General features: G+C 44.6%; 1 protein-coding gene across 3 annotated transcripts in view; it reads right to left on the reverse strand.

Moving 5' to 3' along the window:
• Positions 1-119: 119 nt before the first annotated feature.
• The window catches only part of ACSL1 (acyl-CoA synthetase long chain family member 1), a 79,158-nt gene continuing 62,148 nt past the window's right edge, over positions 120-17,129 (reverse strand). For all 3 annotated transcript variants that reach the window (XM_044297584.1, XM_044297576.1, XM_044297569.1), the window contains exons 15-21: positions 13,258-13,330; positions 12,353-12,441; positions 12,146-12,262; positions 3,500-3,643; positions 3,315-3,416; positions 2,216-2,287; positions 120-1,539 (exon numbers count right to left, since the gene is read on the reverse strand). In XM_044297584.1, coding sequence (XP_044153519.1) covers positions 1,399-1,539; positions 2,216-2,287; positions 3,315-3,416; positions 3,500-3,643; positions 12,146-12,262; positions 12,353-12,441; positions 13,258-13,330 — 738 coding nt within the window. In that variant the 3' untranslated portion in view covers positions 120-1,398. The remainder of the gene's footprint in view (positions 1,540-2,215; positions 2,288-3,314; positions 3,417-3,499; positions 3,644-12,145; positions 12,263-12,352; positions 12,442-13,257; positions 13,331-17,129) is intronic.

Raw genomic sequence — 17,129 nt, forward strand, 5'->3', positions numbered from 1 at the left:
AATCCACTCCTGATTTTGCCTTGAAAAAACGCATTAAAAAGCCTGAACTTCTACATCCCTTATGGATGTCTTCTAGAGAAATTGCAGTTCATTCTATTGGAAAGACAATGAAGATGGGCAACAGATCATACAATCATTTATTTTGGTTTCCTTCATTTTTGGAAGGGACTGTAAAGGGATCTGGGACAAAGACATTTTGGTTCTTACAGGGTGAAAAACCGTTAAGCAAACATTAACAAGTCACACAGCATTTAGATAAAAATTCACCGTTTCATTATGCAGCTATAAAGGATCTCGGCCTAGATTACAGTGCATCATGATAAATCACAGGTCTTTACATAGTGCAAACCATTGTTGTGCTTGTTATATACAACTCCCTTGTGCCTTGCATTTCTAAAAAAAAAGATAAACTATATCATACAAGGACAGCTTAAATTGTGGGGTTCTGACAATATCCCTTTTAACCTCCCTCCAAAAATAGTAGATGTCTCTTAAAGGGGCTTTCCAATTTTCCCATAATGATGGCCTATCCTCAGCTGTATGTATGAGCGCTGTGTTCTCGTCACCGATTTCCGCCACTAATGTCGATGGCAAGCAGGTAAAGTGCAATTTCAGCTCCTACTTCCCATTCACCTGAATGGGAAAGGGCAGTTGTAGTTTCACTCTATTCGTTTCAAGTGAATGGGATGGAGGAGCTGGGATTACACCACTTGCAGCTGCAATGTCAATGCCCAGCAGGTAGATAGTTGATCGGCCAGGGAGCTGGGAGTAGGATATTTATAACTTTTCCTATAAGATAGATCATCAACATGGGAAAAGCAGAAAGCCCCTTTAACAATCTAATATGTGACCACTTCCACAGATCTCAAAATAATTGCACTTTAAGTTTCCACAGGCTGGCAGGCAAGAACAGGCATATCGCAGGCCTCTAGCAGCTTAAAAAGATATTCCTTCAAGAATGAGGGAGAAATTCCTTAAAGAGGCGTTCAATACACTGAGCAGTACCAAGTCTCATTTACATTTAGAAAAATGTGGTAGATTAAATCACCACCTTAAAATATTCCTAATTTGATGTGCATACATCCCATAACATTACATTTTCTGTGCATTGTGAATTAGATACAAGATTTTCAAAATTTGACCTGGTTTGGCAAGAAGTTGGAGTTTTGGAACTGAAGTGTAATGTACGCCAGAGAAGAGAAATCCAATTAGTTCTAGAGAGACATTTGTGGTAGGGTGGTCCAAATTCTTCACAATTTAGAAAGCCTAGTTTGAAAACATTAGGTCACAGCACAAAAGACAATAGAGGTGACCCGTAAGGCAATGTTTAGAGGACTTCCTCGTTATTCCTATGACCAGTCATTGTTTTCTTGCTGGTTGTGTGTAGATGTGGACTTCTTATACTTTGTTATTAGCATAAAGTTCTTCAATTTGGGCTTGGAAGTATTTTCTTAGCTCGGGCCGCTTCGCTTTCAAAGTGGGAGTGAGGAGCCCATTTTGGATTGAAAACATTTCCGGGTGCAGAGCGATGTCTTTTACCTGCAAGAGAATCCAAACCCACAACATGAAATAGAAATAAAAAAAGAAAAAAACTATACTAACCAGCCACAGACCTCGCCGCATAGAGATCTGCACAACATTTAATCGCTGGTGGTAGTTACAGAGCAGGGCCAAAGCTTAGGGAAGGGGGGGTGGGGGGGGGTGAAGGATGCTCACCCAGTCCTTTCAAAAAATGAAAAGTTGGCAGCATTGCTTGGAGAACAACTGACTGATAGTGGTGCTTCTGAGGACTCAGCAAGCAGCATGGGATGAGGGGGACCACCTATGCATACAACTGACAGTTTTCTTATACTATTCCATTGTAATAAAGGACAAGTCTTTCAAGTTGCACTGAACGGGACATATCCCCATCTTCCATCTTCACCCCTCCAGTCCCCTGATTGGAGCAGTTCATGCCCCGATGCTCTCCTTCACCCTGCGCTGAATCGCGCAGGGGAAAAGGCATTTTTTGGCGATCCGGTGACGTACAGGGTTATCCATGGGTAAATAGTACCCATTAATATTAATAGTATTACCACTTGCCATTTTCAATCCCAACAGAGATTTCAAAAACACAAACTCCCCTACGATACAGAATGCTTCATTTACTAAAATGAGCAACCGAGAACACCAGCACCTATTCCAATCCAACAATGCAAGGTAACAGATCACTTACTTGTTCAAATGATTTCAGACCAGCTTCTTTCCCCAGTCTCAGTAGATCTTCTAGAACTAGATTTTTAAAGTCCTGCAAACAGATTTATTGGTTCATAAACGCGTACAAATGTTAACCAATCCAAAAATTAAGATTTTTAAAGGCTCTTCATATATGCAAAATAAATAAAATAAAAAAAACACATCACTACTACCCCACAAGTTCTTTTTTTTGTTTGTTTTTTCATTTACCTGGGTATAAAAAAGTAAAAAAAACAGTGGGGAAGATTTATCAAAACTGAACTCTGAAAAATGAAAAGGCGAAATCTGAATCTTGAAGTGATGAAAAGCACTAAGAATTTGCTACTAGCGCTGAACTGCCAGCGCCCTATCTCTCAGGACCAACGCCTGAAACAAATTGTCTCCATGTACAGAAATTACGTAACTGCATGCATCTTAGGCTACTTTCACATTAGCGTTCGGGCTCCGCTTGCGAGTTCCGTTTAAAGGCGCTCACAAGCGGCCCCGAACGCATCCGTCCAGCACTAATGCATTCTGAGTGGATGCGGATCCGCTCAGAATGCATCAGTCTGGCAGCGTTTTGGCTCCGCTCAGTAGGCGGACACCTGAATGCTGCTTGCAGCGTTCGGGTGTCCGCCTGACCGTGCGGAGGCAAACGGATCCGTCCAGACTTACAATGTAAGTCAATGGGGCGGATCCGTTTGAATTTGACACAATATGGCTAAATTTTTCAAACGGATCCGTCCCCCATTGACTTTCAATGTAAAGTCTGGACGGATCCATCTGAAGCTACTTTCACACTCTACAATATAATGCAGACAGATCCGTTCTGAACGGATCCATCGTCTGCATTATATGAGTGGATCCGTCTGGGCAGACCCCAGACGGATCCGCTCTGAACGCAAGTGTGAAAGTAGCCTAAATAACAGACAAAACCCACTTTAAAGCAACACTCAAAGGGGTTAGAAGATTAAAAAAGGGTTGACTTCTTTATGAACAGCGCTACCATTATACAGTACAGTACCAGACATAGACCCTATGGCTTTATTTTCTGTGAGAATCCCTTACAACCCACTTCATAATAATGGAATAATGCCTACCTTATTCTTGCAAAGGTCCTCATAGGCATCATTAAATTTCTTCTTCTTTGCCCAGTTGAGTACATTATCAGGGTCTGGAACCACAACGGCCACAAGGAAGGCCTGAGGAGAGAAGATACAGTCACACCTCATGCAGTCAATGTCCACCCCACAACCCATTATGCTGGCCTGGAAGCTCCAGTTACCTGTAAACTCTCTCCATGAACAAAGATCTGCCCCACTGCTTCACTCCTTGTGTAGACGTTCTCAATTTTTTCGGGGGCAATGTATTCACCCTGGGCTAATTTAAATATATGTTTTTTTCGGTCTATGATCTTTAAAGTACCATTCTAGGAAAGGGAAAATAAAGACTAAGTTTAGGTTAGACTAGGACCAAATCTATCCCTATCCAGAGTGTTTTTTTTTTTTTTGGGGAAGAGAAAACATTTACCATTACATTAACACAAATAACAAAACTTTGTGGCCCAAGCAGGAGTATCAAAAATTAATAATTAGGACATTTTAGCACCACTCACACCGGGTAACTAAAGCAGCCAATTACTTTGTTAATCTCCAGGTGTTCATTCACATTAAAGGCATTGTACAGCAATATATATTGATGACATGTCCTCAGGATAGGTCATCAATATCAGATTGGTGGGGGGGGGGGGGGGGGGGCAATACCTGGGACCACCAATCAGCTGTTTGAAGAGGAGGCTGCACTCCATATTCATTACACTACACATCGTCTCATGTGGAGCGGAGGAGTAGTGCAATTACAAGTACTTGCTCCATTCAAGTTATTGGAGCAAGTACTTCATTACACTGCACCGCCAAAATTTCTGAGAGAGCAGGCAATGAAGAGGTGCAATAAAGCACCACCTCCTCTTCAAGCAGCCGATTCGTGGGGGTGCCCATGTAGGGCAGGTTTATCATATAGAACAGTGTAATAAGTTAAGCTGATATTAAGAGCTTATGATTAGGATATTAACCACTTCAGCCCCGCTAGGTGAAACCCCCTTCATGACCAGAGCACTTTTTACACTTCGGCACTACACTCCTTTCACCGTTTATCGCTCGGTCATGCAACTTACCATACAAATGAATTTTACCTCCTTTTCTTCTCACTAATAGAGCTTTCATTTGGTGGCATTTCATTGCTGCTGGCATTTTTACTTTTTTTGTTATTAATCAAAATGTAACGATTTTTTTGCAAAAAAATGACATTTTTCACTTTCAGCTGTAAAATTTTGCAAAAAAAAAACGACATCCATATATAAATTTTTCGCCAAATTTATTGTTCTACATGTCTTTGATAAAAAAATGTTTGGGCAAAAAAAAAAAATGGTTTGGGTAAAAGTTATAGCATTTACAAACTATGGTACAAAAATGTGAATTTCCGCTTTTTGAAACAGCTCTGACTTTCTGAGCACCTGTCATGATTCCTGAGGTTCTACAATGCCCAAACAGTAGAAAACCCCCACAAATGACCCCATTTCGGAAAGTAGACACCCTAAGGTATTCGCTGATGGGCATAGTGAGTTCATAGAACTTTTTATTTTTTGTCACAAGTTAGCGGAAAATGATGATGATTTTATTTTTTTTATTTTTTCTTACAAAGTCTCATATTTCACTAACTTGCGACAAAAAATAAAAAATTCTAGGAACTCACCATGCCCCTCACAGAATACCTTGGGGTGTCTTCTTTCCAAAATGGGGTCACTTGTGGGGTAGTTATACTGCCTTGGCAATTTAGGGGCCCAAATGTGTGAGAAGAACTTTGCAATCAAAATGTGTAAAAAATGACCGGTGAAATCCAAAAGATGCACTTTGGAATATGTGCCCCTTTGCCCACCTTGGCAGCAAAAAAGTGTGACACATCTGGTATCGCCGTACTCAGGAGAAGTTGGGGAATGTGTTTTGGGGTGTCATTTTACATATACCCATGCTGGGTGAGAGAAATATCCTGGCAAAAGACAACTTTTCCAATTTTTTTATACAAAGTTGGCATTTGATCAAGATGTTTATCTCACCCAGCATGGGTATATGTAAAATGACACCCCAAAACACATTGCCCAACTTCTCCTGAGTACGGCGACACCAGATGTGTGACACTTTTTTGCAGCCTAGATGCGCAAAGGGGCCCAAATTCCTTTTAGGAGGGCATTTTTAGACATTTGGATCCCAAACTTCTTCTCATGCTTTAGGGCCCTTAAAAAGCCAGGGCAGTATAAATACCCCACATGTGACCCCACTTTGGAAAGAAGACACCCCAAGGTATCCAATGAGGGGCCTGGCAAGTTCATAGAATTTTTTTTTTTTTTTGCATAAGTTAGCGGAAATTGATTTTTTTTTTTTTTTCTCACAAAGTCTCACTTTCCGCTAACTTAGGACAAAAATTTAAATCTTTCATGGACTCAATATGCCCCTCAGCAAATACCTTGGGGTGTCTTCTTTCCAAAATGGGGTCAGTTGTGGGGTGTTTGTACTGCCCTGGCATTTGAGGGTCTCTGCAATCATTACATGTATGGCCAGCATTAGGAGTTTCTGCTATTCTCCTTATATTGAGCATACAGGTAATGAGATTTTTTTTTCCGTTTAGCCTCTGGGCTGAAAGAAAAAAATGAACGGCACAGATTTCTTCATTCGCATCGATCAATGTGGATGAAAAAAATCTCTGCCAAAAAAAAAAAATGGAGGGGAAAGGCGTCTGCCAGGACATAGGAGCTCCGCCCCACATCCATACCCACTTAGCTCGTATGCCCTGGCAAACCAGATTTCTCCATTCACATCAATCGATGTGGATGAATAAACCATTGCCGGGATTTTTTTTATTTTTATATATATATACAAAGTGTTTGCCAAAGCATAGGAATGCCGCCTCCTCCTCAGCTCGTATGCCTTGGCAAACGTATCTGTCACTGCAGAGGAGAAAATCCCGTCTTGCAGCGCCGCAGACTTGCGTGTAATCTGACAGCAGCGCAATGCTTCTGTCAGAATGCACATCGGTGCTGCAGCTGGTCGATCGGTTGGTCCACCTGGAAGGTAAAAAAAGAAAAAAAAAAAAAAAAAAAAAAAGAAAAAACCAGGCCGCAACGCAATAATTTTATTAACTTTGCAACAGAACATATAAACTTTAACTTTTTTAACTGAACATTAACATGTTTGCTTACTGGTGTGTGTTTTTTTTTTTTTTTTTATACCTTTATAGAACAAACCTCTCCTTCCCCATGGGTCAATGTGCAAAGCGCCCAAAGATGTGGCGAAGTGCGTTATGCACTTTGTCCCATGTGAAAGGAGACGTTTGCAGCAGCAGTGAGTGAATGGGCCCTAATAGCCCTGTGTGCCTGTCCTGTGAGATGCAGTCCCTATGCTAATAGTGTACCTGTGAGTGGTACTTCCGGAAACACTCTCCAAAGCATAGGGCAGGGTGGTCCGGACAGTCAGGACAGAAATAGCGGGGGTCACGCCTTATTCCACTCCTGCTACAGACACGACATCTTTTTCGGGGTGACTGTTGGGTTGAGGTACCAGGAACGACATTGGGGAAATGTCGCTCGTGTAGACGGCTAACTACACTGGTGGTTGGGGCCACGGAACCTCCTGGATACAGGAGGTTCTCGATGATCTCTTCCTGAAATTTGAGGAAGGATCCAGTTCTCCCAGCCTTACTGTAGAGAACAAAACTATTGTACAGAGCCAATTGAATTAAATATACAGACACCTTCTTATACCAGCGTCTGGTGCGTCGGGAAACTAAATACGGAGACAACATCTGGTTATTGAAGTCCACCCCTCCCATGTGGAGGTTATAGTCGTGGACTGAGAGGGGCTTTTCAATGACACGGGTTGCTCGCTCAATTTGTATTGTCGTGTCTGCGTGAATGGAAGAGAGCATGTAAACGTCACGCTTGTCTCTCCATTTCACCGCGAGCAGTTCTTCGTTACACAGTGCGGCCCTCTGCCCCCTTGCAAGACGGGTGGTAACGAGCCGTTGGGGGAAGCCCGCGCGACTAGTTCGCGCGGTACCACAGGCGCCAATCCGTTCTAGAAACAAATGCCTAAAGAGGGCCACACTTGTGTAGAAATTGTCCACATAAAGATGGTACCCCTTGCCGAATAAGGGTGACACCAAGTCCCAAACTGTCTTCCCACTGCTCCCCAGGTAGTCAGGGCAACCGACCGGCTCCAGGGTCTGATCTTTTCCCTCATAGACACGAAATTTGTGGGTATAGCCTGTGGCCCTTTCACAGAGCTTATACAATTTGACCCCATACCGGGCGCGCTTGCTTGGGATGTATTGTTTGAAGCCAAGGCGCCCGGTAAAATGTATCAGGGACTCGTCTATGCAGATGTTTTGCTCTGGGGTATAAATATCTGCAAATTTCTGGTTGAAATGGTCTATGAGGGGCCGAATTTTGTGGAGCCGGTCAAAAGCAGGGTGGCCCCTGGGACGGGAGGCGGTGTTGTCACTAAAGTGCAGGAACCGCAGGATGGCCTCAAAACGTGCCCTGGACATGGCAGCAGAGAACATGGGCATGTGATGAATCGGGTTCGTGGACCAATATGACCGCAATTCATGCTTTTTTGTCAGGCCCATGTTGAGGAGGAGGCCCAGAAAAGTTTTAAGTTCGGAAACTTGGACTGGTTTCCACCGGAAAGGCTGGGCATAAAAGCTTCCCGGGTTAGCGGTGATAAATTGTGTGGCATACCTGTTTGTTTCGGCCACAACTATGTCTAAAAGCTCCGCAGTCAAGAACAGCTCAAAAAATCCCAGGGCTGAACCGATCTGAGCTGTCTCAACCCGAACTCCAGACTGGGCAGTGAAAGGGAAAACTACAGGTGCGGCTGAAGTTGGGGACTGCCAATCAGGGTTTGCCAGCACCTCTGGGATTCTAGGGGCTCTACGGGCACGTCTTTGCGGTGGCTGCGACGGGGTCACTACTGCACGTGCCACCGTACCAGCTTCAACTGCCCTTCTGGTGCTCGCTACTTCACCAGGTTGTACGGCAGTGCTGGTACTAGGTCCAGGGAGGGCTGGGCTGCTGGTGTATGCCTCACCACGTAATCCGACAGCACCAGCCCCACTCTGCTGCTCTTGAAGCGGATCCTGCGCAACCTGCGGTCTAGCGACACGGGGCCGGGTACGCCTGGTGGTATCAGGGACCTCAGCCTCCTCGTCCGAACTTTGGGTCAGAGAGCCACTGCTTTCTACAGGTTCGTATTCTGACCCGCTGGATTCATCAGATGAGGGTTCCCACTCCTCATCCGACTGGGTCAGAAGCCTGTAGGCCTCTTCAGAAGAATACCCCCTGTTAGACATGTGGGCAACTAAATTTAGGGGTATTCCCTGAGACTACCCAAGAAAAAAAAAGCAAGCCTGTCTTACAAAGGGGAGGCTAGCGAAGTACCGGAGGCCGCTGCGGTTGATAAAAAGTATCAAAACTGATTTTTTTATCGCCGCAGTGCGTGTAAAGTGAATGTGCAGTGATCAAAAAAAAATTTTTTTTTGTCACTGCGGTGGGGCGGGTGTGGGCGAACGCACGTGTGGGCGACCGATCAGGCCTGATCGGGCAAACACTGCGTTTTGGGTGGAGGGCGAACTAAAGTGACACTAGTACTATTATAGATCTGACCGTGATCAGTTTTGATCACTTCCAGATACTATAAAAGTACAAATGCTGATTAGCGATACGCTAATCAGCGAATAACGGACTGCGGTGCGGTGGGCTGGGCGCTAACTGATCGCTAACTACCTAACCAAGGGACCTAAACTATACCTAAAACCTAACGGTCAATAACAGTGAAAAAAAAAAGTGACAGTTTGCACTGATCACTTTTTTCTTTTCACTTGTGATTGACAGGGGTGATCAAAGGGGTGATCAAAGGGTTAATTGGGGTTCAGGGGGGTGATCAGGGGCTAAAGTGTAGTGTTTGGTGTACTCACTGTGAAGCCTGCTCCTCTGCTGGATCCAACCGACGAAAAGAACCAGCAGAGGAGCAGGCAGCCATATATCAGATCATATTTACTAATATGATCTGCTATCTGGCACTTTGATTGGATTTTTTAAAAATCAGCAACCTGCCAGCCACGATCATTGGCTGGCAGGTTGCTGACGAAATACTGCTGTGCGAAATGCCGGCGCGAACTGCGCATGCGCATATTCGCGTCATCTCGCGTCTCGCGAGATGACGCGTATATGCGTGACTGTGCGCAGCGCTGCCACCTCCGGACCGCACATCTGCGTTAGGCGGTCCGGAGGTGGTTAAGGAGTGGTCTCATATGGACATATGGCTTAAGGTCCTCGTACAGAGTATTTTCTTCTCCCAAAAGAATGTAATGGATATGGCGAGATTCGGACTCCCAGGACATAAGCCACTGCAGGAGGCGTCTGGCAGTGGCTTTCTCCTCTCTGCCAATTGAAAGCACATACGCACTCAGAAACAGTATGTATGTGTTTAGGGAAGTCAGAAGATATAGTTGTTGGCCAAGCAAGTCTTCAGCCGACAGATTTTGAACATGTATGGACATCTTAAAGGGGTTGTGTCACTTCAGCAAATGGCATTTATGTAGGTAAAGTTAATACAAGGCACTTACTAATGTATTGCGATTGTCCATATTGCCTCCTTTGATTCATTATTCATTTATACACTGCTCATTTCCAGGAGTTATGGCGACTGCTGCAGCACAGATATGAGGTGGCCAGGATGGGAGCAGCTGTGCAAGCGTGCCTATGCATGCTCCCATCCACCAGAGAGGCCGGCAGTTTTTCCTATAGTGTACAAGCACAGCCACCGATGCTGGATTGCAGGGTGGTCGTAACCTCTGTATAGGAGTTACTTCTGTGATCAAAAAATGAATCAACAGCAGCAATATGGAGAATCACAATACATTAGTAAGTGCCTTGGATTAACTTTGGCTACATGATAAATGCCATTTACTGAAGAGAGACAACCCCTTTAAGGGTCCATTGACATGTCCGTAGTGCACTGCGGATCCGCAATACACCCGGCCGACACCCCCATAGAAATGGGTATTCTTGTCTGTAATTGCGGACAAGAATAGGACATGCTCTATTTTTTCCAGAGCTGCGGACTGGAAGACCAGGGCTGCACTCCAGAAGTGCGGATGCGGACATTCAGTCCCCATAGAGAATGAATGGGTCTGCACAATTGTGGAACGGGTGCAAACACCACTTGCGGACGTGTGAATAGGCTGAAACAGCACTCCTAGGTTTTTGTTATCGCACAGGGAAGCTTCATGTGGCTGCTCATTCACATGAAAAAGGCAACCATGTAATATACGGTTGCAACACATCCAACAGAGAACGACAGACAATCTTTACATCCAGTTGTTTGTACTGTAGGATTGTAGGTATCCTTTGAGTACATAATGTTGCGAGTAGCATACAGCAGACCAGTGGTTGCGAGTTTAGGTTTGAAGTTTGCGGGGTCCAGAAATTGTGGCCGTCACATGAACAGTTTCTCCCTGACAGCACGTGGCTGTTTGAAACCGGCCTAAGAAATCAATATATCCCAAGAGGATGGAAACCACCTTTAACTTAGGGCTTATTCACCCGGTAGTTGCGATTCCATTCCGTGCATTGGGGACTGCAATTTGCGGCCCCCAACGCATGGGCAATGTCCGTGCGGAGGCCAGGATGACTCGAGACCCATTCAACTTGAATTGGTCCGTGAACCGTCCGCACCGCAAAAAAAAAGAAAAAAATTTGAACTTGCACTCCGTAGTGCTTCCGTGGGGTTCCGATCCGTGCTTCCGTTCCGCATCTCCATGAATGCGGACTCATTCAAGTAAATTGATCCACATCCGTGATGCGGAGTGCACACGGGCCAGTGTCAGTGTATTGAAGATCGGCAATACGGCGACGGAACAGTGAACACAAGCCCTTATGCTAGAGATAAACCTGACTCATGTAATAAAATTGCTAAACAAGTTATCCAGGTTAGAAAAACATCTCTGCTTTCTTCTAGAAACACCCCACCTGCCCATGGGTCGTGTTTGGTATTGCAGCTTAGCTTCATTCACTTCAGGATAGATAAGCTGCAATGCCAGACCCCAGCCATGGACAGGCGGTTTCTGTAAGAAAGCAGCCGTGTTTTTCCAATCTCTTTAAGAGGAATACTAAAACAGAATTATGTAATCCAAAACAGAAAGTCAAGGTGGAAATGAACCTCTTTATTGTGGTATGGTCACAGATGTGGAGGATCCAGCCTGCAGCCATTTCACATGCTCCCACATGGTCATGGACGCGAAATGGACATAGACTGGATCCTCCACATCCTGTGACCATGCCACAATAAGGCCCCATGCACACGGCCGTGTTTCACGGCCGTGTGCGGGCCGTGGAACCGCGGCCTGGATCCCTCCTGAGAGCAGGAGCGCACGGCGTCCACTGGTTGCTATGACGCCGTGCGCTCCCTGCTGCCGCCGCAATACAGTAATACACTGGTATGATCTATACCAGTGTACTACTGTACTGTGCCGGCAGCAGGGAGCGCACAGTCATAGCAACCAGTGGACGCCGTGCGCTCCTGCTCTCAGGAGGGATCCAGGCCGCGGTTCCACGGCCGTGTGCATGGGGCCTAAAGAGGTTTATTTCTATATTGATGAGTGCCATGACTTTCCGGCGAACTGAGCGTGGCGGCGCTGCACTCTCCTTTACTTTTGGGGGCCCGTTCTGGAGATAGAAGCAGGTTAAGCGAGGTGGGACCAGTCATCTACCTATCTGCCATCAATGTCTGAAATAGGGATACTCCTTTAAGCAGAAATGTAACTGAATGTGAAGCAGTATGCATGATGCAGATTCGTATTATGTATGCATTTTACTTACAGCCATCCATTTCCCAACATCTCCTGTATGCAACCAGCCGTCCTTGTCCAAAGCTTCGGCAGTTTTCTCATCATCCTTTAAGTATCCTTGGAAAACATTTGCTCCTTTCACGCAAACCTATTAATATGAAAGTTAAGAATTAAAAGGCAAATGCTTTTTGCTGAACATTGAAGAATTTAATGATCAAAATGGTTTAGGTGGACTCACCTCACCCTCTCCCTTTGCTGCAAAATAGTTCATGTCCTCCACATCCACCAGCTTTATATAATTGCAGGGCATAGGTGCGCCAACATGACCTGGTATGGAGATACACATTTACCATCAGAGAGACATTCCTAGGTTAGGCCTCCTGAAGCTTCTGCCTGTCCCAACATGACAATCTTATAATAGTACTGATGGCCTGAAATACAGACCGATATCAGGCACCTGCCTTAGCAGTGCATATAACCTGCACTTTGTATTCTACATAGCAGCTGGAAGGATATCAAGTTCTGCGCTTGGTGTTCTAGCCTGCCAACATAGACCACTGCCATGCGGTCTGTCCATTTCTTCTCCAGGAAGACAGATATTACAGATAATACAGTTTCCTAATAAAGCAGCATGTATATTTTTAGACAAGTACACCAATAACTGCATTAGCCTTAGGGTCCATTCACACGTCCGTTGTTTCTTTCCTGATCTGTTCCGTTTTTTGCGGACCAGATCTGTACCCATTCATTTTCAATGGGTCCTGAAAAAAAAAATAATAATCTGACATTGTGCTGTCCGATTTTTTTCAGGACCCATTGAAAATGAATGGGTACAGATCTGGTCCAGATCGGTTCCGCAAAAAACGGAACAGATCAGGAAAGAAACAACGGATGTGTGAATGGACCCTTAAAGTCTTCACTGTTTGCAATTTTTCAAAATGTAAGAGTATTTCAGGCAGTGTTCTCTATAGCTAGCACTAGACAGTTTTCCCATTTTACACAGAGATGTTTCATTGAGTTCCCATGAACACAACTGTAATGGTGACGAGACAGATTTTAAGAACTGCCGTCCACTGAAAGAAACTAAAAACACATTTTATCAAATATAATGGGAAAAAAATAAAATATATTAATGTCTCTTACCTGCTGTCCAGTCACCAGGAATAGTCAGCGAACAGCCAGCAGTGCATTCAGTCTGCCCGTAGCCCTCATAGAACTGGTAAGGAAAGCATACAAGAGAGTTAGGGGGAGATTTATCAAACATCAAACTGGCGTAAAGTAGAACCGGCTTAGTTACCAGATTCCATGCTGTGTACTCCCGTGCGCACAATCAATGCCGCTCCAGGACATATGGCCAGCTCACGGACCGTATGTCAGAGGGCATACGGTCGTGTGCAAGAGGCCTTAGTCTTGTAATAGTACAATGGATATGAAACACAATAGTTGTATGGGGAACGTTATGGAGCTAAAAGGATATGATCCAGTCAAGGTACCAGTCAGGAATATGGATTATCATTTAATGGCAGCCATGATTTTCATCTGATTCACCTTTGTCAGTGTACATGCAAAATAAGTTCTCACTTCAACCCTCTGCTTGTCAGATAGCGGAGGTAATGAACTCCACAGGGGTTTAGGCTTCAGGGAGGCCACATGCATACGAATTCACACCCCAGTCAGCCAGGAACCAAGATGTGACAGTAAGAATCTCTCAGTATGAGGTCTAGTCCATTCCCCAGTTCTATCAAATCTAGCAGACAGAATAGAACCGGCGATTTATAAGGAATTATTAATCGCCCAGCCATCACAGGCACAAACCAGATACATTTGTGTCCCTGTTGCGACGATGAACAGGCCCGTGGTCTTAGTGTGGTGGTGGGATCCCATGGAAGAGAGATATACATATCTCCCCACGGAAATGCAATAACGGTACCATTATTAGACTCTAATTGTAGCTGGAACCCAGGCGGCTCTGTTGGTCCCAGAACCATCTCCCCGTGACCTCCTGGTCTGGAGCTATGGGCCCTAATGGGTTTTGTGGGTCCTTGGCTTCCGAGGAGGAGGAGGAGGCCCTTCCCAGAGGCGGGGAGGGGAGGGACCAGCTACAGGTCAAAAGCCCATGCAAGGGGGTCACATCGTGCCATGTGTTTGGAGAGACCTGGAAACTGCTGACATCACTGCCCCCACGTGACCACAGCCAAGGACTATTCCACCATCATAACCCATCATCTACTCGGTAACTGACTTGTACTCTGTGTAACCTTGTTTGTACCATACTACCTGTATTCATAACCTCAGACAACTGTATATATTCTTTTTGTATAGTGTGTTATCTAGTGAGCCCTTAAGGCGATTAAATATATAATTTAATCTTGTGCTGTCTTGTATCTCAATCACGAATCCCCACGTCAGTGTTTCGGCCTAGTTATAAGCTACAGCGGGTTGGTTTCTCACCCTATATAATCCAGTTAGTGGAGCAGGCTTATATCAAACGAGAAGCTGGTGGCAGTATACCTGGGCTGAGAAAGCGCTGTTTCACTGGGGCAGTGAAAAGGCTCTCTCAGCTTGTTGCCTCTCTGTGCCCGCGTGGACCGAAGGTGTCTGTGTAAACCAAGTTGACCTTACATGCTCCTTCGGGAGGGAGTAACGTCACGTCTTGGTAACCAGTGATCATACCGTATCTCGTGAGCTCAACATCCACAGCGCTTTACAGACATTAGAATCACGCTGTCCCTAGTTGGGCTCACGATCTAAGCAAGTTCCAGTATGTCTTTAGAGTGTGGGAGGAAAACTTGTAAATGTATATTTAATATAATATATCTCTCTAACTGCAGTCCCAGAGATCCAGGTTCAGGGACTAACCCCCCCCCCCCCAAAAAACAAACAAACAAACACACTTTTAAGACGGCAAGTCAATGAAGGCCCCTTTTCATTACTCAATTGAACAGATGATTCACAAAGTGAAGCAGCCAGCACTCCTTTCTTATTCACACGCGGTGCACATGTCCAGGGTCGGCGTCCCACAATCACATAAAGACCGGCACTCGATGAGTTAGATAAAAAAAAAGCTTCTATTTTATTGCCACATGGAGGACAACACGTGATGCATTTCGACTCTACAAATCGAGTCTGTCAAACAAGCAAATACCAGACAAACAAGGATTTAAATAGCCCGCTGGTTCTGGTATCACAGGATGTGACATCAGGTAGTCAAGGCAACGCATATTCAACAATCATGCATACTGACAGCGCAAATAAGACATTACAGAATGCGACATCCGGTAGTTAGGGCAACATGTATACAAAAGAAAACTGTTGCCCTGACTACCGGACGTTGCATTCTGTAATGTCCGATTTGCACTGTCAATATGCTTGATTGTTGTAAATGCGTTGCCTTTACTACCTGATGTCACATCCTGTGACACCAGAACCAGCGGGCTATTTAAATCCTTGTTTGTCTTGTACTTACTTGTTTGACAAAGACTCGATTTGTAGAGTCTAAACGAGTCACTTGTTGTCCTCCATGTGGCAATAAAATAGAAGCTTTTTCATCGAACTCAGCGAGTGCCGGTCTTCTTCTTGAACAGATGATGGTCGTTAGAGAATACTTTCTTCCTGACAATCGCGTGCTTGTCTGTGAAGAACGCCACATTTACATGCAGTGATCCCCTTCACTGTATGGGGAGGAATGATCACTAATGCCATCGCTCGTCCCTGTACAGAATCATTGTTTGCTGGCAGGAGAGTGCGGTTTAGATGTCACAATGATTTAGGGGACCTCCTGAAATATCCAATTACACGATGAATGAGTGTTTAGGACCGATTGTAAAGCGCTGCGGAATAGGTTGGCACTATATAAAAGATTGATTTTTATAATTGCAGCACATTTACACTGGTATAATAGTTCCTGCCAATGCTTGTTAGCGATTTTTTTTTTTTTTTGTGGCGCCGCGGAATGGAAGTACGGATGCGGACAGCCTTACTATGTTATTTTGTAGTTTGTGGATATTTTAAGATTTTGTCCTTTATTCATTTACTATATATATGCCATTGAATGTGCCTAATATACAACATGGACTGAGGGTATCAGATTTCTGTTCACACTATGTCCATATCCATTTATGTCCCACCACCTCTTCCTCCATCCTTGGATATATCCGAGTGTGATTCGGTGTGGAGCGCATGATGCGTTCCATTGCGGACCTGGGCTTCCGGTCATGTGATTTACACATCCGGAGTGCCTTGGCTGCTAAATTGCTTCCGTCACACCCGCTATCCACGGTCCTCTTACTACGGTGATACAGACGTGGACAAAATTGTTGGTACCCTTTGGTCAATGAAAGAAAAAGTCACAATGGTCACAGAAATAACTTTAATCTGACAAAAGTAATAATAAATTAAAATTCTATAAATGTTAACCAATGAAAGTCAGACATTGTTTTTCAACCATGCTTCAACAGAATTATGTAAAAAAATAAACTCATGAAACAGGCATGGACAAAAATGATGGTACCCCTAGAAAACACAGAACATAATGTGACCAAAGGGACATGTTAATTCAAGGTGTGTCCACTAATTAGCATCACAGGTGTCTACAACCTTGTAATCAGCCATTGGGCCTATATATATGGCTCCAGGTAATCACTGTGTTGTTTGGTGATATGGTGTGTACCACACTCGACATGGACCAGAGGAAGCAAAGGAAAGAGCTGTCTCAAGAGATCAGAAAGAAAATTATAGACAAGCATGTTAAAGGTAAAGGCTATAAGACCATCTCCAAGCAACTAGATGTTCCTGTGAGTACAGTTGCACATATTATTCATAAGTTTAAGATCCATGGGACTGTAGCCAACCTCCCTGGACGTGGCCGCAGGAGGAAAATTGATGACAAATCTAAGAGACGGATAATCCGAATGGTAACAAAAGAGCCTAGAAAGACTTCTAAAGAGATTCAAGGTGAACTTCATGCTCAAGGAACATCAGTGTCAGATCGCACCATCCGTCGTTGTTTGAGCCAA

Source organism: Bufo gargarizans, chromosome 1 (genome assembly GCF_014858855.1).
Source record: "Bufo gargarizans isolate SCDJY-AF-19 chromosome 1, ASM1485885v1, whole genome shotgun sequence".
In the NCBI taxonomy this organism is placed as follows: domain Eukaryota; kingdom Metazoa; phylum Chordata; class Amphibia; order Anura; family Bufonidae; genus Bufo; species Bufo gargarizans.